This window comes from Podarcis muralis, chromosome 13 (genome assembly GCF_964188315.1).
Source record: "Podarcis muralis chromosome 13, rPodMur119.hap1.1, whole genome shotgun sequence".
NCBI classification, from domain to species: Eukaryota; Metazoa; Chordata; class Lepidosauria; order Squamata; family Lacertidae; genus Podarcis; species Podarcis muralis.
The window spans coordinates 12,351,098-12,377,680 of NC_135667.1; the positions used below are offsets into that span (position 1 = coordinate 12,351,098).

Sequence of the window (26,583 nt, forward strand, 5' to 3'; positions counted from 1 at the left end):
GGTGCTGCTGGTCTCCTTCCATCCTTGTTCCCAGGACAGATCGTTATCCACCCTCCCTGATGTAGATCTTCACTAGTCCTTTCCTCCCTGGCATTTTGTGGTTCAGCTCAGGTGCCAAAATGTCTCGGGCCAGCCCTGTCTCCAGGAACCTATGGCACAAGCTATTTCGGAAGTCGTTTAGACATCACCGCCAAGGAGAAACTTGGAGCCCTTCTCAATGCCAAGGGAAGATGGGAGGTGGTTTGGATGGACGGACATGGCCGAGAGCAGGTGGAGAAAATGCACAGTAGACTGGACGGATGAGCAGAAGGGAAAGGGCAATCTGGCAAATGGAAGGTCTCACCTAGATGGCCAGGCTGGGCTATGGAATTCATTGCAACAGGGCCCCACACTGGCCAATAGCATACATTTTAAGGAGTCACAAGATAAGGTCGCTCTGGGCCATGACAGCCAGATGTGAAAGCCCACTTCTTGGTCCAGAATGCTGCATATCTCCAGATACTATGGATGAACAAAAACAGGTGGCCACCGCAGTGGTAGCTCTGCTGGTGAGTTTCTTTTGAGGCTTCTTCTGCCGGGACGTCTGAGAACAGAGAGCCACTGCCTTGATCCACCCATGGCCATTCTGAGGCTGACTTGGCCCTTTATGGAAGCATTGGCAGGAAAAGAAAAGGAGTGGCTGAATGAATGAATAAAAAGGATAGGCAGAAAAATGTCAGAGGCAAAACTCATGGACGCAGAGAGTCCCTGAAAACTGGCCACTCAGGGTGATCTTTGGTTTGTTGCCAACTTTCTCTGGGTCAAAGCTCCAGGTTTCTCTTGGAAGATCAGAGCGCCCCGCAATCCAGCGGCATCTCAGCTCCGCCTGCCTTCGCAGGAGGGCTCGGGGAAGTCGCTTAGGTCCCTGCCGATGATCTCGGTTACTGTGGAGAGAAGAGAGGTCAATGTGGGCGAGATGGAGAGGGCTTGAGAGAAGCCTCATAAGTGCTGCCTTGGGAGCTCAGTGGCAAACTACTCAAGGTCCCCCCTAGGGCTTGGGGAGGAATTTGTTTGTTTGCAGCAGACGGATCTGGTCCTCTTGAGCCTGCTTGTGGGTTGGTGTGCAGCTCCTAGACAGATCATGCAGTTCTCTAGATTTTGCTTTGCATTTCTCATGTGCAAAAAGTGTGCACAAAATGACGCCTTTTATGTAAAAGACGTGCAAAACGTGTGGGTTTCTTTTACATGTGAGTGACTGAAAAGTGCATATTTTAACCTTAAAAACATGTGTTTTAAGTAAATTAAAAGGCTGTGCATTCTCTAAAACACACACAGTAGAATAGAGCTATGGCTGACCTCCTGAGACACAAAAAAGAGAGACTGAATTACTTGCTCTGTCTGTCCTTACCCAAAGCTCACCTAAGCAAGTTCATGACCTAGGCAAATTGAAATTTCTTAATTTCTCTACTCAACATCTGCAATAAGAGAATAACACCACCAGCAGTGCTGCTGAGTTTATGTTTCCCAGGGGCCACTTGGGGCCTAGGACAGGTGCAGCAGGTGGAACTTGCAGAATATTGTGGCCTGGGATTGCAGAGGAGAAATCTGCATGCTCCATATCCTCCAGACACCTGGGGCCTCCCCAGGCATCCTTTTTTTTATTTATTTACTGTGCATACATGATGACTTCTGTTCACAATGCTATCAGGGTGGTTAGACACGATCCTGCTTTTGAATACTGTTCGTGCCTGCAAAAGCTTCATTTCCAGTCAGTGCACATTCGTAAGCTCCTGCTGAGATCCTGTAAATTCTGAATACCGCAAACATTCTGCTTTTTTCTGCCCTGCTTTTGTTGTACAGACAGCAGTAACAAACAAAAGCAGACGAAATCCACCATGAAAATACACTGTTACTGTGTCATGAGCATACAGTCGTACCTTGGATCCCGAACACCCTGGAACTTGGATGTTTTGGTTCCCAAAGGCCGCAAACCTGGAAGTGATTGTTCCGGTTTGCGAATGTTCTTTTGGAATCCGAACGTCTGATGGGGCTTCCGCAGCTTCTGATTGGCTGCAGGAGCTTCCTGCAGCCAATCGGAAGCTGCAATTTGGTTTCCGAATGTTTTGGAAGTTGAACGAACTTCCAGAATGGATTCCGTTCGACTTCCAAGGTACGGCTGTATTGAAAAATGCATCCTCCATAAACCACTAGTCTGGGGCGGTTCATAGATTACCACGATTCTGACAATATCTCTATCTATCTATCTATCTATCTATCTATCTATCTATCTATCTATCTATCTGTATATATCTCAAGAGAAGATGCAAATACATGTTTTTGTGTTTCCCCCACTCCCTTCACAGCTCTAGCTTTACCTTCCTCCAGCGTGATCCCGTGGATGGGCAGGTTATCTCGGAAGCCACCATCGAACCCCGATTTCTCCAGCTCTTTGGCGCTATGTTCCTGGGACCCCAGCTCTGGATCTGTCCATTCCGGAGTCCTCTCCCCGCTGCGGTTCTCTCCCCGCCCCGGTGGCTGAGCGCCGAGTTGTGGGCTGGGAGGCTGGAAGTGGGGCGGGCGGCATTCTAGGGCATGGAGATGGGGCAGGCCCGCTGGAGACAGGAGGGGTACAGAGAGGTTGACGCCCCTATAGGCCTCGTTTTGAGGGAAACGGAAGGCAGGGTTGTAGCGGTTGGGGGAGGAGAAGGAGCAAGGGTTCCAGTCGGGGCCGTAGGGGGAGCACGGCGGGGAGCGCTCGGGGCAGTAAGGGAAGGGGGGTCTGGAGGGAGAGAAATCCATGGCGCCCTGTGCCGGCTGTAGCGGGAAAGGAGAGCTCTGAGTGGTGTGGGCGAAACCCCGGTGTGGGGCATCTGGGAGTGCTTCTTCTTTGAAGATCACTGGAAGAGATGGGTGGGTTGAAGAGGAAAGGGAGGGGGGAGAAAGAAAAACCATCAATATCACTTTTAGCAGTCATAAAGGTAAAGGGACCCCTGTCCATTAGGTCCAGTCATGGCCGACTCTGGGGTTGCGGCGCTCATTTCGCTTTATTGGCCGAGGGAGCCAGCGTACAGCTTCCAGGTCATGTGGCCAGCATGACTAAGCTGCTTCTGGCGAACCAGAGCAGCGCACGGAAACGCCGTTTACCTTCCCGCCGGAGTGGTACCTATTTATCTACTTGCACTTTGAGGTGCTTTCGAACTGCTAGGTGGGAAGGAGCAGGGACCGAGCAATGGGTGCTCACCCCGTCGTAGGGATTCGAACCGCCAACCTTCTGATCGGCAAGTCCTAGGCTCTGTGGTTTAACCCACAGCACCACCCGCGTCCCATTTAGCAGTCATAGACCCCCTCAATATTCCTCCCCCCATTTCCAGTTCGCACTTTGACGTACCAGGTAAGTATTTGAAGGCCTGAGCAGGGCTCCTTTTCCTGCGTCCGTTGGAGACGTAAAAATAGGTCTGAACAGGCCGAGACACTCGTTTGTTGCTGTATTCGGGGACAGTGAGGGTCAGAGAGGCCTGTGGAAGCAGGGAAAAAGCAGATGATGATGTGTTGCACGGCCTTGCTCAGGTAAAAAAATGCCAAGCAGAGGTTCGCCTATCTATATAACCAGCCACAGTTCATGAGCGGGCGTTTACGGAAGCACTTCAGATCCTCAAAATCATTTCTGGGTTCCCTTGTATCATCCTCCTGCTCCTCATGAAAAGAACCAAACTTAACTGTTTCAATTCCAGCATGAGAGGATATACACACTTTCAAGCCCGCTCTGTGTACAAGCTCAAAGCGGGCGCCACCGTCAGCCATTTTACTGGGCCGCAGATGAAGTAAAGATGAAATGGCAAGGCCGACTCCATCAACTCATCTGGGAACAACTGCCATTGGACTCCCCATTCCCAGACCAGCCTCTGTCAGTGACTGTTCCACTTGGCAGGATTTGATTCCTTCGCACCTTATCTCTCTATCCCTTTTATATACCATTTATTTCAATGTTAATTGTTTTAATAATAATAATAAATCTGACTCGTGCTGGGGAGGGGCCACTGGACTCCAGCCACAAATGATAGGAGTTATAATCCAACAGCACCTAGACAGTTTCCCCTTCCTGGACGTTGCATGTATCAGTAGAAAAACCACCAGGACTTATTTCCCTGCGCTGAATCTCCAGGAGCCTTTATGTGTGCATTTCCCCTCAATATAGCTGTTCCTGGCAATAATAATTACTAACAATGATGTTTTTTAAAAAACAAACAAACCAGCTGTTCTCCAATAGCAAAGACTCATTACTTCTCTGTGTGTGATCAGCATAATGGTCCAGCCCAGGATTTCCCTGCTGTCATCCACATTCAATAAAAGTCTTTCCCTGTTCCTCACTAAATGTGTTTTATAAACCTAGCCCCACTCCTGACAGGAAAAAGCCAGGCTGCAAATTCACTTCCCACCTGAGGAGATCACTGTCCAGAATTCTCACCTCTGTGCTTTTCAGCCTATTGACATTTGCCTCTTCTTCCCACTGGAGTTTTCCATCTGAAGCAAAACAGCAAGAACAAAAGCAATTGACCAATATCAGGTGGAGGGGAGGGCCTATTAACAAGGATGATGAGGGCAGGGGATTTGAAAGGTGTTAAAGGCTTGCTGTATTTCTCTGGAGAGCACACCAACTGGCTGTGCAGGATATGGCCATCGCCTGCTATTTGTCCCCAGCATCTGGCAATTTAGTGGTACACTGCCCCAGAAGATGGATGCTCCATCTCTCAATTGTCATGACCAACCCATGCTCCAAGCTGTCGCCCCATCGCCACAAGTTAAAAATTGTGCATTGCTTACCGGGGCCTCGTTCAATGAAGACAACTTTTGATTCGGGCAGGAAGTTAGCACCAGTGATCACCATCTCTTCTCCGCCATGGACGGAGCACGCGCTGAGGCTGTAGTTTTCCACTTGGGGGAGCTCCTGAGCTGAGCGCTGGGCTGCGCGCAGGAGAGGAAAGGGGGGTCACAAAGGAGAGACCACCTTGCACAAGCACAGCCACATTTAGGAGGAATTGAGGCAATGCTCCATTAAGAGGAATGAAGAACCGAATACACCCAGTGTACAAGGGAACTGCCTCCCCAAACCCACCCTCCCTCTTTCTCTCTAAAATCCACCTTTTCCATGACGCCTCTGGCCTAGCCTCTTATGAATCAGCTGCCATTTTGTGCTCACAACTGGATCAGCATAAGTTGGTCTAATCAGCACTGCTCTCTGGGAAATCACCTTTGTTTTTCTTGATCTCCAGAGATATGAGTGCATTCAGATGAAGGGATTATTGCACTTATAATGCTAACGCTTCCGTCCCAGTTTCTAACAGTTCCTTTTACAACGCATTACGTCTTGCACCATGTGACTTTTTGATCAATACACCACCAAGTCACGCTGAATTATTTCTTTCACACCAGTGCATGTTGTGTGATACCACCGCATCGCCCTTTATGTATGCATGCACTTCTATATAAGTCCGTGTAACTCACAGGCCTGTGGACTCCACTTTTGTGCGTTCCCCAGGGGGCACTGTTGCACTGATCAAGTAAAGTCGTCTGAAATATCTAAACCACACTCAGAGTAAAAACCACATTTAGAGTAGCATTATACCACTTTGAACAGTCCTGGCTCCCTCTGTGCAAAGAATCCTGGGGCCTGTAGTTTTCTAAGGGTGCTGAGAGAGTTGCTAGGAGACCCCTTACAGAGCTACAATTCCACAGCACGCTTAACAAACTACAGCTCCCATGCTATTTTTTTTTAGGATGGCACAATAGTTAAGTGGTATTAGAGTGCTTTAAATGTCTGGTGTGTGGGTGTGACTTTGGGATTCAGACTGCCCTGCAGCTACGTGGAGGCTTGCTTCTCTCCCCCCCCCCACACGAGACACCCCCAGAGGACACTCACAGCACTCGATGGGTACAGAGGCAGTCTGGATAGAGACCACCTTGCCATTTCCTTGCGGGACGTGGACCCGGAAGACCAGGCGCACCCGCGTGTTCTTGCGCCCGATGTCCGTCTCCCCCTTGCGCAGTTCAATGTCCGAATTCCGTAGCTTCAGGATCCCTGCGCAGTCAATACTGGTGCAGGGGGGAAAAGGGAAGGGGGAGTTGTCTGTGAATCCACGGCAATTCACTGTTCATGTTATGCACCTCCTTCTCAAAACACCGATGGCAAATCTGTCCCATGGGTTAAATAGAGTCCTACAGGCCCATGTTGGGCCCTTGGGACCCTAGCCACACCCCTTCCTCCAAGGCCTGCTCTGCACCCTCCTCGAGTGCTTTTGCCCGGCTAGAATGTTCCATTGAACTCTGGTGATGCTTCTTGCTCACGTGGATGGAGGGATAAGCAAGAAACATGGCTCCTGTATTAAGCTAAGCATTGCATTTGTTGCTCCTCCCCATTTTTCCTTCTGGATCTGCCCTGCAGAACTGGGACCTGCCCCCAGAGGGTAGCTCCTCCCCCTTGTGCTTGTGGCTCCACCCACCGCTGGCATGTGGCCTCCAGAAGGCTGCCTGGAAGGAAATATGGCCCTTGGGCTAAAAGGGTCCCTCACCCCGCCTGAGAATAGAAGAGAAGGAAGAGTCTCTTAGCTCATCAGCTTCTGTCTCCTACCAGCATCAGAATCCTGCCTAGAGCTGAACTGAAACTACACACACATTTGATAACTAGGACACATTTTGCCTTGGGGAAAATCAGGGTCACTGCCAGGTTTGGGTTACTCTCTGCAAGTGCCCTCTTCTATTTCCCCAACACAGGGTTTTCTTTTCTTTTTTCTTTTTCTTTTCAATGGGTAGACCAGAACACATGTACAGCCACCCAACATTTTGTTTTCCCCAGAATGTCTTGAGCCCCACTGCACTGCAAACCCAGAGGCATTATGGGGTAAAGAAATTGGCGGAAAAGAACATGGCAGGCAACAGCTGCACTGGTTTTATGAAAAGGAAGCTGGAGACCTCAACTGGGCCCTGGCACTTGCCTGACCATGATGGGTGATAGCGCCTGTTGACGATCCAGTACTCCTTTCTAAAACTCAGTCATCCCAAAGCACCCACAAAACAAGAATAATGTGTGCATTCAATTTGAGAGTGGCATGGGATGGAACCTGGGGGATGGTCTACCTTGTTGCCCTGTAAATATATTATCTTTCTGAAATTGCACAAACCTACCCCCCTGTGTGTTGTAAACTCACTAAGTATGTTCATCCAACACAGGATAGGTTGCTACTCCCTGTTAAGCATCTATAAAGGTAAAGGGACCCCTGACCATTAGGTCCAGTCATGATCGACTCTGGGGTTGCGGCGCTCATCTCACTTTATTGGCAAGGAAGCCGGCATACAGCTTCCGGGTCATGTCGCCAGCATGACAAAGCCACTTCTGGTGAACCAGAGCAGCACACGAAAACGCCGTTTACCTTCCCGCCAGACCTATTTATCTACTTGCACTTTGAGGTGCTTTCGAACTGCTAGGTTGGCAGGAGCAGTGACCGAGCAACGGGCGCTCACCCCGTCATGGGGATTCGAACCACCGACCTTCTGATCGGCAAGTCCTAGGCTCTGTGGTTTAACCCACAGCGCCACCCACGTCCCATTAAGCATCTATACTTAGTTGCAAAATCAGGTTTGCTACTACGTAAGGAGGGATTTCTATATTTTTTTATAATTGGGCATATTTGCCAACCACATCAACCCCCCCCCCCCCTTCAAAAGCCCCGCAAAGCAATTCTTACTTGGCAGCCATGTTATTCTCAGGCAGCAGGGACATCTCAAGGACCTTGGTGCCATTGATGATGGATTCATAGCTCGTGGTGGCAACCATTTTGCCAGTGATGCGGTGCACTTGGTAGAAGGCATGGGGACGCAAGTTCCGCTCATCCGCTGTGCCGATGAACATTTGTAAGGTAAGGGGCTTCTCATCATAGCCTAAAAGCTGGGGTGGGGAGAGAAAGGAGAACGGTAAGCTTCTCTGAAATAAAACATCTCATCTTATTGCCATGAGTTTTGAGTTCGTCTGAGGATGTGGCAAAATCAGTGTGATGATTGCCACCCCTCTAGGAGAAAATAGTCACCCCAGACATTTTCCTGCACGGCCAAAGAGACTTGAGCGATCATCCCCGCCAAAATCTGGCCACCATCCCCAGCCAATGCATTCTGTAATGGGACATCTCACACGTGAATTTCCCCATCCACTTCTGAACATTCTGTGACGCTGCGTCATGGCAGATGCTCTGTATGTGGCAAAGGGGTGGCCCGGTTCATTTCCTTGCGAGAAGAACCCGCAATGGGTGGTCACGGATCTGCATGTTTTAAAAGTCCCAGTTTCAAATTCCTGGCCATCACCACTTCAGAAGGTTCAGAGACAGCAGGGCTAGGAAACAGTCTGTCCAAGACCCTGTGGCTATGATGTCACAGAATGTTCATAAACACTTAGCAGCTGAAGGAGAAGGTTCGGCTGTCATTAAAAAAAATAAAAATCAATGCAGTGGATATGAAATATGCTTGCTTCAAATTCTCCGGAGACTTTATTCAGTCTTAAAAAATAAAATAAAATAAATTATGGGGGCTAATCCCTGTCTTAAATTAAGTTGTGCAATCACAGACCTGGAAGGTGGGCCTCTATTCCATGAAAAGAGCTCTGTGTGTCTTACATATTGATTACTCCCTGTCTCCACCACCTCCTTACCAGCCACCCTCTTTGGCAAAGGCCACTGCAGCTGGAGACATCGGTGGTCTTGCCTCAGGGACGCCCAGATGTTTCCAATCAGAGGCCAAGACTTCCAGCTGCAGTCGATTTGAGCCTTAAAGGAAAACGCTCCGTTTTTACCTCTTCTCTCCCCACTCATGCCACGGAAGATGGAAGGATCTGAGGCCTGAAGGATTGTGGGGGCAGTGGAAGCGGCCTTGGAACCTGCAGAAACCTATGCCAACTTTTGGAAAGGGCGGGGTGGGGAATGGGAAGCAGGGAGATGGCAGGAGAAAGGGGGAAGGGGGCGCAGCTTTAGGAAACGGAGGGTTTGCCTCTCTGCAAGGAAGGGCAAGTTCTGAACGCCTGCAGAAGAGGAGTGGAATTTGCCAGAAAGCATATGGAGCAAGGGGTGGGGGTATTTGTCCCACGTGCGCACATACAAACACTCCACACTCCGACTCGCTATCCCTAAGAGTGACGCAGAGGGGCTGGATGCAGGAGGAGACCAGCGCTGCGAATCTGAGATGAGAGCGTGGGAAAGGGCAGCCCCGAGATCCTGGCTACAGGGGAATGTGATGGGGAATGAAAGAGGAAGGATACACACACAAAAATGGAGTGGGGGGGAGGCGGAGGCAACGAGAAGAGAGAAAGGACGGACCTCAGCTTTTCATGCCAACCTCCCCCCCACCCCAGTCCTAGGAAAATGTACATATAGATCTCCACATCGTAATTTGGGGAAACTAGGATACAAAGAGATGGAGTACAGTATAGGGAAAGTTGCAATCACAGCACAAAAACACGCACGCACAGATCAAACCTTCCTGTCACTATAAGAACAAGCAGCCCAAATATCACCCCCTCACTCTCATAAAGCCGTGGGTTGGTTTTGTTTTTTAAAAGTTTCAACCTTCCCACTTATTTAAAAGGCACTCATCTAAATTTAGCGGGCGGCTATTTCACAATTTGTTGCAAACAAAATCCGTGACATTTGTCTTTCTTTCTTTTCCTTTTTTTGGCCCCCGCAAGCAGCCTTTGAAGTGGGAATAGTTTTCATCTTTCAAATTTCTGGATGGAGACTTTCAAACCAGCCCTCAAAGAAAAGAGAATTAAAAGAAAAAGAAAAAAAAGGAAGTTTCCCTTCTGGATTAGCTTGGCTGAAAATGCCGAGATATTTATATATGTATTTTTTTTAAAAAAAAAAACAAACTACGTTGACAACAAGCTCCCTGGAGGCTGGGGGCAGAGGAGAACGCTTTAAAAAATAACAACAATAGCAGAAAATAAAAAAATGCATATGAGCTCTTACGGAATAAATGGTGTCGAAAGCAAAGCTGGCTTTACCTGGCTAAATGGCAAAGGTGGCAGCCAACCCTCAGCCTGAAAGCCTTACCAGCTCCTATCCCAAATATGGAGGTGGAGCCTGTGATTATGTGGTGAGAATAAATATACTCTACACATGCTCAGGTGTACTCTCGGCCCACTTTCTAGATGAAACCATGATACGTAGAAGAGTGCATTATTGCCTTTTCCACATTACCATACATTCCAATGCCCCAGAAATTTTTGAACTCCAGCTCCCATCAGCCCCACCCAGCAGGGCCAAAGTTCATGGGATAATGGGAGTTGTTGTCCGATGACTTCAAGACCATGAGTTCCCTATGCCTGGCCTACAGTCGTTTTGTGAGACTGTGGTTGCAGGAGAGATGCGAAGTGGGAACTTTCTTTCAGTTCATTGTCGCTCCTCCCACCCAACCAACCCCCTGGTCCCATTCTTATCCCGGTTCTTGTTAGCTCCCCCCGCCCCTCAGATACCTTCACCACAGGGTGTCCTCCTGGAGCGGCCTTCACAGCACCCCGGCTGCCCTCCGTCTCGTAATGGGCTCGGTGGTGAGTTCGGGGCTGCACCTCGATTTTCAGCTCATACTGTTCGTACTGACTGGGGAGAGGCCAGTCCAGAGGGGGGAGAGCAGAAGACCTGGGGAATGGGTAAAAGGAAGAACCATGAAGTTGACGACTTAGGCACTGGAAGTGACCTCGTCCGACCTCCTCCTGCTTGCAACCCAAACAGGAATGCAGCAGGGGACTCATGTACCTTTAATACATAGCTGCAACAAAGAGGAAACTGGAACACAAGAAGCTGTTAAGTAACAAACCACGTTATTTGTCTACCCAGCTCACACAGCATTTTCTACTCTGACTGACAGGATCTCAGGCAGCGGTCTTTTATGGCACTTGCTCCTTTGAACTGAAGATGTCGGCAATCGAACCTGGAACAACACACATGTAGAGCATGTGATCTACCCTGATGCTGTGGCTTTTCTTCCAATGGATGGTGGGTGAAGCTCCCCCCATCCTGGCTGCAAAAGGATGGCAGGGGAAGATGGCACTACCAGAGTTCATGCTTCAAAACAACTATTAAAAAGGCACATAAGATTTGACCAGCTAAATTTCTCCCCACCTACAACGCTCACAGGCACTCAGTGCAGAACCTCCAGCCTCCTTTCCCGAGTTTGCAGTTAGTAATATTTAAGAACATAAATTGCAAGGCTTGCAAAGGGATCTACAATGAGTTACTAGCCCTCACGTATTTCAAATATATATATTTTTTCTCCTGGCTTGTTCATCACCAATTTTGAGCTTGCCGTAGCTGAGGGGCTAGTCAGAGGCCAGATAACTTTTCACATTGGCATTCATCCAGAGCACACTCCTGATGAGTACGCATTTCACACTTCTCTTGCGCCGGATCATGATCCCTGCTGGATTCAGATTTAAGAACCATACCATGCAACCATCCTCTCTTACATGTGGCCAATCAGAGGCCTTTGGAAGCCCACAAGGAGAACATAAAAGCATAGGAAGATGTACAAGTCAAATTGTATACAGTATAGCTTATTATTGGCTATAGAGACTGGCATCAGGTATCCAAGGTTTCAGAAAGGGGCTTCTCCTAAGGATTACCTGGAGATGCCCAAGGAGCAGATGCTCCACCACCAAGCTATAGCCCTTCCCTTCGCAGTTTGTCCACAGTAGCTTGTATCTAGAGATTTTGTTGTTTAGTCGTGTCTGACTCTTCGTGACCCCATGGACCAGAGCACACCAGGCACTCCTGTCTTCCACTGCCTCCCGCAGTTTGGTCAAGCTCATGTTAGTGTATCTAGAGATACGCAGCTTCAAAACATGATCTGTTTTGCCATCATAGGTAACTGCCATAGCTAGATCGATTCTCCATGAACTGGTCCATTGCAGAGGGGGGAAAGGTTCAGAATAGGGCAACCTAAACAATCAAGAGGAGGGAGGAATTACCCTATGAGGAAAGGTTGCAACCTGAGTTTTTAGCTCAGAATTTGAGGTAGCTCCATTGGTTAGAGTGTGGTGGCGATAACACCAGGATTGCAAGTTTGATCCCTGCATGGGACAGGAGATGGACCAGATGATCCTCAGGGTCCCTTCCAATTCTACAGCTCTCATGATTCTGTGAATTGGAGCTTCTTAGCTAGAGAAAAGTCAAGTACAGTGGTACCTCGGGTTAAGTACTTAATTCGTTCTTGAGGTCTGTTCTTAACCTGAAACTGTTCTTAACCTGAAGCACCACTTTAGCTAATGGGGCCTTCTGTTGCCGCCAGAGCACGATTTCTGTTCTCATCCTGAAGCAAAGTTCTTAACCCGAGGTACTATTTCTGGGTTAGCGGAATCTGTAACCTGAAGCGTATGTAACCCGAGGTACCACAGTACGAAGAGGCATGATGGAAGTTTATAAAATGATGGACGGCATGAGGTGAATGGAGAGTTTTTCTCAAACGAAGCTGAACATTGCTAGACTCGGGGCAGACAAAAGAAAGTGCTTCTCCATTCAGCACATCATTAAACTGTGGAACTCTCTTCCACAAGAAGCTGTGATGCCCACCATCCTGGATAGCTTTAAAGGATGATTAGACAAATTAGACAAATTCATGGATGATAAGGATATCCATTTGCCCCTAACCACAGTGACCATCTTCGCCTTCCTGCCAGAGGCAATATCCCTTTGAATACTAGTTACTGGAATCAAAAGTAGACACTATTACATGCAGGTCCTCCTTGTGACCTGGCCATAGGACCCTGGCTGGCCACAGTGAGAACAGGATGCTAGACTAGGTGGGCCATAGGGTCCTCCTATGTCCTTATCTAAACAAACCAGTGGCCACCATGTGGTCTCAAATTCAATCTGCCTTATATATAACTCCACAAAAGTTACTAGCCTTGCAGAGAGCTCTCTGTCCTTCCTACAACATTCTGCAGATGGAAAAGTGCCTCTCGCCAACCCCGGGCAATGGACTCGGTTTCTACGCTGGCTGCAGAGGAGTGATACAACTCACTAGCCTGTACAGCAGGGATAATAATAATGATGATGATGATAATAATAATAATAATAATAATAAATTGTTATTTATACCCCACCCTTCCTGGTTCAGAAAACCAGGCTCAGGGCGGCTAAAACAAATTTAAAACACTTAATTGTAGAAGCAGCATAAAATACAGTGGTACCTCGGGTTAAGTACTTAATTCGTTCCGGAGGTCCGTACTTAACCTAAAACTGTTCTTAACCTGAAGCACCGCTTTAGCTAATGGGGCCTCCTGCTGCTTCTGCGCCGTCGGAGCACAATTTCTCTTCTCATCCTGAAGCAAAGTTCTTAACCTGAAGCAATATTTCTGGGTTAGCGGAGTCTGTAATCTGAAGCGTAACGTAACCTGAAGCGTATGTAACCCGAGGTACCACTGTACAGTATAAAAACATGAATAACAATAAAATTCAAAGTTCAGAAATCAATTTGGGGAAAATCCATCCAATAAGCATTAGATAGTCACCAGGGCTAGCTGGCTGAATTAGTCCTACTTGGGCCAGCAAGGAGACCAGGGGAGAATTAGCTGTGGGGTCTCAGAGCGGGTAATCTTCATAAAAGGGGAGGAGGAGGGAAGAGAAGGGAAATAAAAGAGCAGTCTGAATTCAAATTAAAGGCCAGGCAGAATGGAGATGGGGAACCTGTGGCTCTCTGGGCGATACTGGACTCCGATCGGTGCCAGCGGGCATGGCCAATGCTCAGTGATTATAGGAGCTCTAGTCCTGCAAACATCTGGAAGATCGCAGCTTCCCCATCCCTGCTCTGCAGCCTCCTGCATGCAATTGCTTGCCACCACTGTCTAGCAGGCCAGTGTGCTTAAAACACAAAAGGCTGCCGTACTTTGCAAATTAATTGTGCGTTGTACAAAGAAGCCCTCTGGCCTGTCCCAAATGTCAGCCAATCCATGTTTTTTTAGGCAACCCAGAGTTATAAAGTTATGGGAGAGCTGTTGGGAAAGGCAGTTCCTTATTACTGGCCTTCTCTTCTCCAGGGCTGTCCCTGCAGATGTTTATTGGACTCCCAATTCCCCATCAGCCCTCAGCTAGCATGGACAATGGCCAATGATCAGGGGAGATGGGAGTTGTGCTCCAGGAACATCTAAAGGACCATCTATGTTGGCTACCTCTTGCTCTACACCACGTGTGATCTGATGAAGCTGCCCTTGTAATGATATATTTTAAAAACAACAACTGAAAAGCTTCAAATGCTTAAGATTTGGGGTGGACAGAAGGCAAATCAGGAGCTACTGGGAGACCTCTGGGGGATCTGAAGTAATTCAGCAAGCGTTCCGGACTCCCAGTTGACTATCAGCAGCAACAAGTGAGAATGCTATAAAACAGAGCCAGGCCCGTCTTACCCATAGAGGCTAGTGGCGCGGGGCTCCAAGTTCTGGAGGGCACCAGGCAAGAGTCCGGGGAACACTGAACAAGCACACTGAGTGAGTGAGCGTGCTCCCGCCACACGTCGGCTAGGTTTTTTCCCTTTTAGCCTCCAGGCGCCGAATTCTGCAGGGCACCAGAAGGCTAAAAGGAAAAAAACCTAGCCAACGTTCAGTGGGAGCGGCGCACAAGCCCTCGCTCAGTATAGGCCCGCTCGCTCATTTTGCTGCCTGCAGTGGCCACCGCGGCACGAAGCGGCCAGCTGAGCCAGGAGGTGCTGCGTCCAGCCTCCGCCTCTTCCCCGCCGGAGGAGCCACCCTGGGAAAGGGGGGGGGGGGACACAGCGGAGGGATCTTTGCACCACGGCACCAGATATGCTTAAGACGGCCCTGAGCAGAGCTTCCCCAACTTTTCATATGGGTGACACACTTTTTTAGACATGCATCATTTTGTGACACAGTAATTCAGTGTTATTAGCAAACTGGAGGTTAAACCAATCCCTTTCCAGCCCTGGTAGGAGGACAAGGAGCATTCACACTGCAGCCAACACACAGTTTGGAAAGCTCTGCGATGAAAGAATGGTGGCGGAGAAGAAACCAGGATTGGTGTGAATGAGAGATAAAGGACTTATGAGGTCTGTTTAGATATAGGTCTCAAATTGCTGGATCAGGCATATGCTCAGAGCCACTCTGCTCTCAGCATATGCTCCCCTGGCTGGCCCACAGTCTTGCACCTGGCTCTGGCTGGTAGACAAAGTGGACCATACAAGCCTGAGACATATGCGGACTCCTACTGTAGGCCATTTCCAAACACCGGGTGTTCCATGTGTTTGGCCGCCCTTCTCTGTAACCTCTGTGTCCGGTTTCAGAGACCAGGTTTCTGAGAACACCGTATCCAAGAAGTGGCCACACCATAGATCAGGCTTCCTCAACCTCGTCCCTCCAGATGTTTTGAGACTACAATTCCCATCATCCCTGACCACTGGTCCCGCTAGCTAGGGATCATGGGAGTTGTAGGCCAAAAACATCTGGAGGGCCGAGGTTGAGGAAGCCAGCCATAGATTTTACATGCAGAGAGGCTGTGAAACTGGGTGTCTTATTCTGTGAGACTTCCTTCAATTTGCATACAGAGGGAGTTTGGCCAAGGACTCCTGCAAAACCCTTCCACCTTGTACATGTGCAGAAGCAGAGTTCCCAAAAGAAAGGGGGAAAGCTGTCTACACGCTCCTATTTGCTCTGTATCCAGTGCCTTCCCACTGCTACTTTGGGAAGTGGTGTATTCATGTCAGCCAAAATCCATCTCTCTCCTGTATCTGTCTTGTTCTTTCTTATGAAATAGTGTGTTTTGATGCATTTCCCCCAGAACCAGCTGGGAAAAAGGACAAGCAACTGCGCTTTAAGCTGGTACTGTGTATGCACCCAAAGGCTCTTAGATTCAGCAGTTTGGCACTTGCAAATTTAGTCCCTTTAATGCAGCAGCTCAGCTTTTGCAAGGCTGACCGAAATCGCCGGTATCACCCTTATAGAAACCTCTGCAAACAAGGAGGCAAAATATGCAAGGTCTACTGTATTTTAGATCTCGTGGGGTTGTTGTCGCAAGCTAACCCATTGCATTCACAAGCTTGGCTTAAGAGATGCTAAGTTCTGCTTTGAAGAAAAGGGGGACTTGGCTTGGCGGGATATTGCTGGCTATGGGCTTTGGAACTGCAAACGGGGCGGAGGAGGGAATGGATGGAGCCACTGCCCCCGAACTCAAAGGTCATGACGTTGATCCACCATGCAGGAGAAATTCTTCCAATCCAGCTGCTTACCTTAACAGGGAACAAGGCACGGCGTGTTTACGCCAGCTCCCACCCGTCCGCCCCCAGCACCGCATGCAGAGCTGGGGTCTGGGATGTGTAACTGGAGACACCAGCCCTTCTGCCTGGTCTGGTCTGACAAGTTGTTTTTATACAACAGAAACTCTGGCAGCCAAACCACAGAGCCGGCAATGGCGCTGGCAAATTCAAACCGGCTGGCTTAAGGGTGGGAGAGGGAGGGAGCCATGGCTTCCACCCCCATCCGCAGTTCCTGACAACGGCATGCTCAGGTGAAGGTCTTTGGATGCTAGAGGAAGATAGCTAGGATCCACGCTAGGAGGGCAGCAAGATCTGCAATCGCTGGGGCTGCTCCAGATGCCTTGCTAATTGGGCATTCGTCCTGATTAGCTTGCGCAAAGCTTACGAAAAAGCTAGACGCCTGTGCGTTACTGAGCATTCCTTCTAATTTGTTTGTGGGCAGGTTATATGACAAAGAGGGTTCATCTTGATTTGCTTGCGCAGTGGTTATACAATTCCTCAGCTCTATTTTTCTAGGGGGGCAAAGGGTGCCACAGCTCACCATGGACTTCTCCCATGCTCTCTTAGAATCACAATGGTGCCCACCTGAGAGGTGCCAGAGCTGAGCTCTAGTAAGCTCCTGCTGGAGGCGGGGGGGGGGGGCGCCCAGCATTTCTTATTGATCATTTGTTCACACTACACGTTTTAGTGCATTTACCCCATCCCTGTCAACCTGTGAGCCCTGTGAGCCCAAAGTCCATTTTTTAAAAGTGGATTTGCTGCTCCAGAGCACTTTAATCCACTTTAAATTGCACAAACCTAAATTTCCACAATCCTGCCTGTAAACTATGGATAGTCCAGAGGTGAACTAAAGAACTACATGTGAGGAAGATAAGAAGCAAAGCCCCATCCACACAATACATTTAAAGCACTCTCATAAAGCTCATAAACGCCCTCGGCCCAGTATACCTGAAGGAGCGTCTCCAACCCCATCTTTCAGTCCAGACACTGAGGTCAGGGCCGAGGGAATTCTGGCGGTTCCCTCACTGTGAGAAGTGAGGTTACAGGGAACCAGGCAGAGGGCCTTCTCAGTAGTGGCACCCACCCTGTGGAATGCCCTCCCATCAGATGTCAAGAAAATAAACAACTATCTGACTTTTAGAAGACATCTGAAGGCAGCCCTGTTTAGGGAAGATTTTAATGTTTGATCTTTTATTGTGTTTTTAACATCCTGTTGGAAGCCACACAGAATTCTGGGGACTGCAGTTTGCTAAGGGCTGTTAGGAGATCCCTGCTCCCTTCACAGAGCTACAATTCCCAGACTGCTTTAATAATATGTGTGTGTTAGGGATCTGTCCAACTTGTAACTCCACATTCACAAAGCCATCCACCTCCAGCTACCAAGATCTAGAGATAAGCATCACAAGACGGATATTCCCATCATGCCTTGCTTGGGAATCGCCCCAAGCCACCTGGATGACTGCTTTTAGAAACCCTCTCTCAGGCCACGGTTCCAACCCAAACTCTCAACATCCTTGCATGGAAGGAAGAAGGGGACCATTTATACAAACTTTAAAGAGCGTTAGAGTCTTGGTTTACCTGAACACAGGGCTGTGACCTCCAATGCGAGCTTTGGACCAGGCCAGCGGGGAAGGCACTGCCAGGTAATCCATTCCTTCCTTGCGCCCCACGCCAAGTCCGTAGCCCCCATCCTCCCCATTGCAGCTCCCTTCCTCCTTCCTGGTCAGGGCCACTGTCTGCTCGGTCGAGGTCTTCCGGGCTTTCTGGGGGATGCTTTCGGCCGGTCGGGCTCCAGTACAGTTGAAGGGCGCTGTGTCGCCTCCTGCCTCCACGGTCTCCCCCGGGGTCTCCTCTCCAAGGCTGCCCCTCCGGGAGAGGCAGGGGGATGCCGAAGAGTGCGTTTCAGAGCTGGAGTACCGCCGCTTGCCACAGGGTGAAGCTGGCCTTGGGCCCAGGAGCATCCATCCATCCTCTGTGCCCCGGCTCGGGGAATAGCTGGCGCCGTAAGGCTGCCACGACTCGTCGGCGGGCGACCATGGCTTGGGGGAGCCCCGGGGAGAACCCAAGGGGGAACTGAGGGCAAAGCGGGCCGCTGCCTCATTCAGCTCCCGCTCCACATCGTCCCCGGCGGGAGCTTCGTCGTCCGAAAAGAAGCTCCAAGGCGAGACGCTGCCGCTGCTGGCGGGGCTTGGGGTGAAGAAGCCGGAAGACGGGGTGGTCTCGCGGTAGCCCCCGAAAGCCTCCAGGAGGAGGTAGTCACGAGGCGAGGAGTCCCAGTCGTCTTCCTCGGCCCGCCGGCCTGGCGAAATGGTGGTGATCTGGATGCTCGGGCATTCCAGCACACGGGAGCCTCCGAGGCGGACGCGCCGGGCGGGCTGGCTCTCAAAGGTGTCGCCGTCCAAGTCGGCCGGCCGGGGTGGGGGGGAGTGCATGCCTGCACGGCCCCCGCCGAGATGCAGAGGGCAGGGGATTCCCAAGGGAGAGGTGTAGGGAGGCGGGTCTCCCAGGGCAAGTGAACAGTAGGCAGGGAGGTTGTCCGCATCCAGGTCTGTAAAAAGAGAGATAGAGGAAAAAAGAAAGAGATGAGAACCACCATGTTGGTTGAAAATAATATATTGTTGGTATTTAACACCAAGGAAACTGGCAAATACTGTATTTTTCTTTGTATAAGACGCCCCCTATTTTTGGGGGGGACGCGGGTGGCGCTGTGGGTTAAAGCCTCAGCACCTAGGACTTGCCGATCGAAAGGTCGGCGGTTCGAATCCCCGCGGCGGGGTGCGCTCCCGTCGCTCGGTCCCAGCGCCTGCCAACCTAGCAGTTCGAAAGCACCCCCGGGTGCAAGTAGATAAATAGGGACCGCTTACTGGCGGGAAGGTAAACGGTGTTCCGTGTGCTGCGCTGGCTCGCCAGATGCAGCTTGTCACGCTGGCCACGTGACCCGGAAGTGTCTGCGGACAGCACTGGCTCCCGGCCTCTAGAGTGAGATGAGCGCACAACCCTAGAGTCTGGCAAGACTGGCCCGTACGGGCAGGGGTACCTTTACCTTTACCTTTATTTTTGGGGACTAAAAATTAAGAAAATTAAGTTGTTGAGCTTTATTGTGGGGACTACAGTGGTACCTGTAAGAACTTAATTTGTTCTGGAGGTCCGTTCTTAACCTGAAACAGTTCTTAACCTGAAGCACCACTTTAGCTAATGGGGCCTCCCGCTGCCGCCGTGCCGCTGCTGCGCGATTTCTGTTCTCATCCTGAAGCAAAGTTCTTAACCCGAGGTACTATTTCTGGGTTAGTGGAGTCTGTAACCTGAAGAGTCTGTAACCCGAGGTACCACTGTATTGCAGAAAATTGCTCACCCACATAACCTGCGCTGCCACTCGCACGCGTCGCAAGAGCCAGCTATCGTATTGCCCAATCGCCAAAGCGACAGCCAATCAAAATCAGCACTTGCCTAGGACTCTTTAAGGGATATCAAAGTGCTTTAAGTGTAGGTGTGACCAATGAAATTTGAAGACCTTGAAGGTGACAGAGGATAATCTAATGTGCAAGTGATTCTCTGCTCAGCTGTCCCAAGAGCAATAGAAAAAAACCAAGCTAACAGTTTTACCATAAGTTTACCAAAAAGTGGCAGAATATACTTTTAGGCCAACAGACCACAGATGGGTAGTAATTCTACTAGAATTAAGGAACACAATTTGCTAAACTGCATGCAATCCCATGATTGTCTTATGCACCAATGTGATGTCTTGAGAGCCACCTTTTTTGAAAAAAGCAAAAGCTTTCTAGCTTCTATAGCTCTGAAGAGGAACTCAATCTGCATGCTGTTTCACGAAGCAGTAAATGCATTGGGGGATATGTGCAAGTTTCCATTTGAATAACACAGTTAAATTTTAAAGAGCCATGTGAGCAGCTCATTTCTATACCAATTGGTCATTGTAAGAGCCTTGTAACGGTAAGAATTTAGTGCCCGGGTACATGCATTTTCCTCTTCCCTCTCCTTCCCTTTTTCCTTTCATGCTGTGCCTTTTTTTTAGATTGTAAGCCTAAAGGCAAGGATTAGTTATTTTTATTGGGAGTTTCCCCCGGTATAAATGATTTGAAGGAACTGAGAACACCCTAATGAAGCCATGAGCCAACAGATGGCTGATCAGAACATCTAACAGTAAGAGAGCAGTGAGGGTCATAGGTCAGTGGCAGAACAACTGTTTTGCTTGCAAAAGGTCTCAGGTTGAATCTCCAGATACAGGTGGAAACACCCCCAGTCTAAAACACTGGAGAGCTGCTGCCAGTCAGTGTAGGGCGGACCAAGGCTTTGACTCAATATAAACTAGCTTACTGAGTTGCTATCTTTCTACCTTCCTCCTCCCCACAGCTAGCAGTAGCTGAATTCATTGCACCAAATATGCAGCCCGATTGTCAAATTAATCCAAGAGAGGGCCTGAGCAATAAAGCGGAACCACCACCACCAACAGCAGCAGCAAAAAGGAAGGTTTTTCAGCAACAAAGAATTCTGGAAGGAGGATCCAAGGGCCTGCTTTCCTTTCGCCTATGGCATCCTGCATACGTCAAGAGAGAGAGAAAGCAAAGAACCCAAACCCCATGGGATGGATATTAAATATAGCTGGCTGGGGCGGGGGGGACGACTACCCACAAGTCAAATAAAGGAAGAGGTATCCTCTCTTTTTTTCCCTAGAAAAAACAAAATACATACACACAGCAAATATTTGGATAAAGATATAAAGAGGAGAAAAAGAAAGATGAAAGTTCATTTCTTCTTCTCTGCCCTGCAACCCTTTCTCTACTGACAGCTGCTTCTAATTTAAAGTTTCTCTCTCTGGTCACACCCACATCCTGGGAATTGTAGTTTGCTAAGGGTGCTGGGAATTGTAGTTTCAAGAACCAGCGATTGCATAGCGGTTAAGAGTGCCGGACTTAGTACCTGGAAGGGTTGAAAACCCTGCTCAGCCTCATCTGAATGCAACAAATAAACAAACAAGGTGCCTTTAACAAATTACACTTCCCAGTTTCCCCCATGACTCTTAAAGTGGGGCAAAAGTGATTTAAAGAGATTGCGTGGCTGTGACCTCTCTGCTCCCGTCACTGCTTTCCGTCATCTTCTTTCTCGACAGGGATCACAGCACCCAAATGGCTCACACCTCAACTCTCCATCCAACCCAGTCTTGTCACATTACACCAGCTGTTGCCAACCTGGTGCCTTCTAGGTGTTGTGAACTGCAAAAATGGAGCTGATGGGAGCTGCAGGCTGGTGGAAGACTGCACTACACAACCGACCCCCAGCACTCTGTTTCGCTCCAACTTCTGCCAATATTCAGCGGGAATGAGCAGCAACTGTTTCCTGCCTGGGTGGTGCGGCTGGAAGATGTTGTGCGGTACTCGCAGGGCAATGCATGTGTGGTTGTGTGGGAGAGAATTAAGGGAAATTGGCAAAGCCGGAAGGCAGGGCAAGAATGAAGGTGGTAGCTCAAGAACACTAGGTAAAGGTAAAGGGACCCCTGACCATTAGGTCCAGTCGTGACCGACTCTGAGGTTGCGGTGCTCATCTCGCTTTATTGGCTGAGGGAGCCAGCATACACCTTCCGGGTCATGTGGCCAGCATGACTAAGCTGCTTCTGGCAAACCAGAGCAGCACATGGAAACGCCGTTTACCTTCCTGCCGGAGCGGTACCTATTTATCTACTTGCACTTTGATGTGCTTTCGAACTGCTAGGTTGGCAGGAGCAGGGACCGAGCAACGGGAGCTCACCCCGTCACAGGGTTCGAACTGCCGACCTTCTGATGGGCAAGTCCTAGGCTCTGTGGTTTAACCCACAGCGCCACCCGCGTCCCTAGTCAAGAACACAAACACACACACAAATAGACTGGCAGCCTTGTATCTGGGAAGGCAAAAAGGCAAACAAAACTGCTGCACTGTAACTAAATAGAACCTGCAGGTTCAGAGGCACTCTATCCCAATGTTCTGCCTCCACCAATGGAACTTCCCATAGGTGTCTGGTTGGCAGCTGCTGAGAACTGGGCACTGGGCTTAGTGGGCCTTTGGTGCTGGCTGGGGTTGATGGGAGTTGTAATCCAAAACATGAATTTTGCAAAGGCGTCAACAGACAATACTGCTCTCGATGGGTCGTAAAGGAAGCTTGCAACCCACCAGGCCAGATTGCATCCTTTATTTTTTGTGTTGCCATTTTGCAACTTAAATAAAAACCCCATGAACAGAGGCAGTATATCTTTGAATGCCATGTGCCTAGGATTTTTTAAAACAACAACAAGGTGAGCTGCTGCGCTTGGGAGCTTTCCAGAGGCACCAGGCTGTCCTCTGTTGGAAGCAGGATATTCTGGGCTAAGACAGGCTTTGGTTTGCTCTGCAGCGAAAGCCCCAAAGTGTGGGGTGGCTCCCATCTTGCCACCAGGAGTTGCCCTCCCAGCTTGCACCTTCCTTGGGCTGAGGGGCAGGTGGAGGGAGAAAGCCAAAGGCTCGCCTCCCTTTTTGAGACAAAAGCGTCTGAAAAAGTTTTTTTGTGGGGTGGGGGGACGTGGGCTTAGAAAGTTCCCCCTGAACTTGGCCTAGTCTTCTCGGGGCCTCCACCCTGTTTTGTGGGCCAGAGACAAGGATCCAGTTGGATGGAGGAGAAAAGGGGGGGGGGGGAGAGAGAGAAAATAAGAGAGACTGTCAGGGAGGGGCCGCCATCTGAACCCAATTAAAGGGCCATTTCCCAAAGCCCCAGGCTCCGCTGGCAGGGACCCCCGTTGCCAAGGAAACGGGGCGCAGGCCAAAAGACGAAAAGGAAAATTGCACTGTTGCAGGGAGCTAGTTGAAACCGTATGCGGGAGGCTTGAAGTGTGTCTGCCCCCCCCTTCTTTCCCCACTTGCCGCCATCTCAAAAGCCCCCCCCCCCCAACAACCCCAGCTCCCCTACACCCGGGATTTGAAGGCCTTGGATGGGAGCCAGTGTGGAGGGGCTGGATTCTGTGGGATCCCGAGGCCCTCTCAGACCCCATCTGGATTTCATTTGAACCAGACGCCGCCTGCCCAGAGACAGTTTGACCTTTCTCTCTGGAAAAAAAAACCCCCAGTTTCCTACCTCCGCCTCGGAGGCTGGCTCGTACAGGGGGCTGCCAACTTCCTCCTCAAGCAGCGCCCTCAGCCAGGGTGTGGATATATTTTGGGGCAGCCAGCCCACTTTCAGCTGAACCCCTTCCAGAAGCACCCCCACAAGTTCAGGGGGTTACAGGGCCAAGAATGTCCCCCATACCAGCTTCCGAGGCAGATATTGGGTCGGGGGGGGGGGGGGAATGGGAGTTGCAAACTTCATCTGAGAAAATAAAAGAAGGGGGAAGGGGGAAGGATTTCCCCCCATCATCACCACCCCCACCTCCCATTCTCATTTTTCAAATATGCATGTGGAAATGCATGTCACGCAACCCACATTTTTCCATTTCGGGATTCAAAGCCTGGATTTGCAAATGTGATATTTTGAGTTTTGAATTCTTCCTTCTGACGTGACCACTTCAAGCATCTGAGAAAGAGGGTTTTGGCCGACAAAAGCTCATGGCCCAATAAATTGGTTAAAGGTGCCGCTATGATCCAGGATTACCCTACACTGCGACAACAAGCTAACAGAAATTAAATTATTCTGGGGTGAATGTTCATCCTGGGGGATTGGGGTTTAAGTTTGGTTTTGACAGGGGTGTGCCTGTCCGCATGAGACAGGTTTCAGACATTGAAAGGGGGGGGGGGGAAGCTTGGGGAAATACCAAAATTTATCTTAATTCACGATGAAAATTGAAGAAACATAGTTTGCAACTATGGTGCTAGCCCCTAAGAACACATTGGTTCCAACATGTCCTACTGCAAGCGGTTAAGCATCCAGATGACTTAACTGGAGATAAAGCAGTCACTAACTATACAGTGTACAAAACACCTGTTTACAGCCTCTCTTATGTGTGGGCACGTATGAATTACCACTAGGATGCTATTATGATGCCGTTTTGAAAGTGCAGAAGCCTACTTTTCAAACTGATGGAGGGTTGGGCAGAAGAAAGGAATTATAGTTTCGTTTCATTCTTCTTGGGCATTTTGCACCACCTGTGACTAGATGCCCTCTGCCAGATATATATTTCTGCCTGCAATTATTACCAAGCTAGTTTAAGCCCCGCTTTTGGAGAGGAGGCAAAGCCTGTTCTTGCCAACTAGGTGGAGAAGAGTACATTCACCAGAGGGACTTAACGTAGAAGTAGGGGTGTTAGGCCTAGGGGCCAAATGTGGCCCTCAAAGTTCTTCTACCTGGCCCTCACGATTCTTCCCAGGCCACACTCCTGACTTGCTCTGCTTCAGTCCCTCCTTGAGAGTTTTTGCCCTGTTAGAACATGCCCATGAACTCTGATAAATACTCCTTGCTTTTCTGGATGTAGGGCAGAGAGAGAGAGAGAGAGAGAGAGAGAGAGAGAGAGAGAGAGAGAAAGATGTGTATGCTTGCAGAAACTACCCTACTGTATAATGAGGAAATTTGCCTTCATCGCTCCACCCACTTTTGCCTCTGCCCCCGCCCATGACTTGCCTATGGCTTGGGGAAAGTTGTCCCAAAGGGAAGGAGACCCCCAGGTTCACCACCACTTGACTTAACTGCAGCTAATGTAGAGGAGCTCAGTGGTACTTACAACAACCCTATAAGGTAGGCAACCATTTCACGCACTGTGGCCAAGGCTAGGAAATCCTAGGTCACATTGGGCCAGGTGTGGGGACCCTGTGACCCTCAGTGCTTCCCAAACTTGGGCCTCCAGCTGTTTTTGGACTACAATTCCCACCATCTCTGACCACTGGTCCTGCTAGTTAGGGATGATGGGAGTTGTAGTGCAAAAACAGCTGGAGACCCAAGTTCTGCTCTAGAAATGGCTGGACTCAAGCTACCATCAGCCATTGCAAGGCCAATGGTCTGAGCTGCGGTCCACTTCAAACTGGTCTTTTGACACTTAGGATGCAGATCTTTAGGAATCGTGCCAGTTTTCTGGTTGTAAATTTTATCAGCTGTTTTTAAAATTTAAAATAGGGACCCCAGGGTGGACAGAGGGTAAAAAATAAATTTGAAAAACACACCAATAACCATCCAGTAACATCATGAGGGCCACGCAGCCCCCATCATTGTTTCAGATTAACCAATGTGTTCACAGCTAAACCACAATTTGAACCAAAGATTTTCCAGCTCATGGCTTCCACACACATAGCAGCACACACATTGACTCTTTTTGATCAATACGATTTTCTGTATTATTATTATTTTAAAAGGGTTAACCAGTAATTGGTCCCAGGAACTCAGAAGCTACCAAAAAAACACCAACAACCCCACATTCTATGCAGAGTTCAGTGCAACCTGAAAGTTTTCAGATTCCAAAATTTTCACAGCAGCATGATTGGGGCGTGTGTGAAACTCGAGACCGATTTCTTCTCTCATTCACTCACGCACTTTCCTCACCAGCATGGGCAGAAACGCAACACCCATCTTTAAAATGATTGCAAATAGTATTAACCATTTGCGTGGGCCGCGTGTTTTAGGGATTCGATTACTCACTCTCGGAGCGAAAAAAACACACAGACTCTTCCTGCAGGGAGATGGGAACATTCGTGCCATCTCCCTCCCCGCTTGTCCTAAAAAGGAAAGGGAGGGGGGGACTTTTTCCAGCTACACCAGACACACGCACAAAAAACCACTTGATTCTCTCCCCCTCCCCATATATTATCACACCTCCCTCCTTGTAACCAACCATCAGAAGCCCCCATAACAACCCGCATCTCACCTTCCAAGGGGACCCCCATTCCAGGATGCTCCTTTTCTTCTTCTCCAAAAATCAGCTTGAATTCTAAGTCCTCGTCTTCGCAGTTCGCTGCGCCCATTTTTTCCAGGGGGTGGGGGAGAATCGGTGGATGCAGCCTAATAGGGTTGCAAGACCCCTTCCTTCTCCCCCCACCCCTCAAAAAAAATGGGGGGCTGGATGGAGGAGGTTTTGGTTCGATTCACCTCTGCTCTCCCTCTTTTAACGCAATACCTCTTTCCGCGCCTTCTCCCCCTTTAATATTTTTTTAAAAAAAGTAATAAAGAAAAACTTTCCCCAAACAAACTTTTCCCTCTCCTCCAGCTGCCCCCCTCCCACTCCCTTCCTGACTGCTGATTGGCTCTTCGGAAAACCCAAACCATGCCCCCATATGTCACTTTAAGCCACGCCCACCACGAAGGGGAGAGGGGAGGGGGGGAGAAAACCCGAACTGGGCTGTTCTATAATCCCCCATCTCACGCTCCCCGAGAAAATG

General features: G+C 49.4%; 1 protein-coding gene across 1 annotated transcript; it reads right to left on the reverse strand.

The window, feature by feature from the left end:
- NFATC4 (nuclear factor of activated T cells 4) lies at positions 1 to 26,583 on the reverse strand. The gene is made up of 10 exons (XM_028702605.2): positions 26,073 to 26,583; positions 17,848 to 18,817; positions 10,487 to 10,649; positions 7,719 to 7,918; positions 5,897 to 6,069; positions 4,801 to 4,941; positions 4,445 to 4,500; positions 3,368 to 3,494; positions 2,355 to 2,876; positions 1 to 923 (listed from the first exon to the last, which is right to left on the reverse strand). The coding sequence occupies exons 1-10, from the start codon at positions 26,167 to 26,169 to the stop codon at positions 856 to 858; spliced, it is 2,517 nt and encodes an 838-aa protein (XP_028558438.2). The 5' UTR covers positions 26,170 to 26,583; the 3' UTR covers positions 1 to 855.

What these genes read in the sequence shown, in the direction of transcription:
- NFATC4 (XM_028702605.2), bottom strand. Translation starts at nt 26,169, where the DNA reads ATGGGCGCAGCGAACTGCGAAGACGAGGACTTAGAATTCAAGCTGATT. An exon ending in AATGGGGGTCCCCTTGGAAG is followed by an intron (nt 18,818 to 26,072) that starts GTGAGATGCGGG and finishes CTCTTTTTACAG; the next exon opens with ACCTGGATGCGGACAACCTC. An exon ending in GAGGACACCCTGTGGTGAAG is followed by an intron (nt 7,919 to 10,486) that starts GTATCTGAGGGG and finishes TCCCCACCCCAG; the next exon opens with CTTTTAGGCTATGATGAGAA.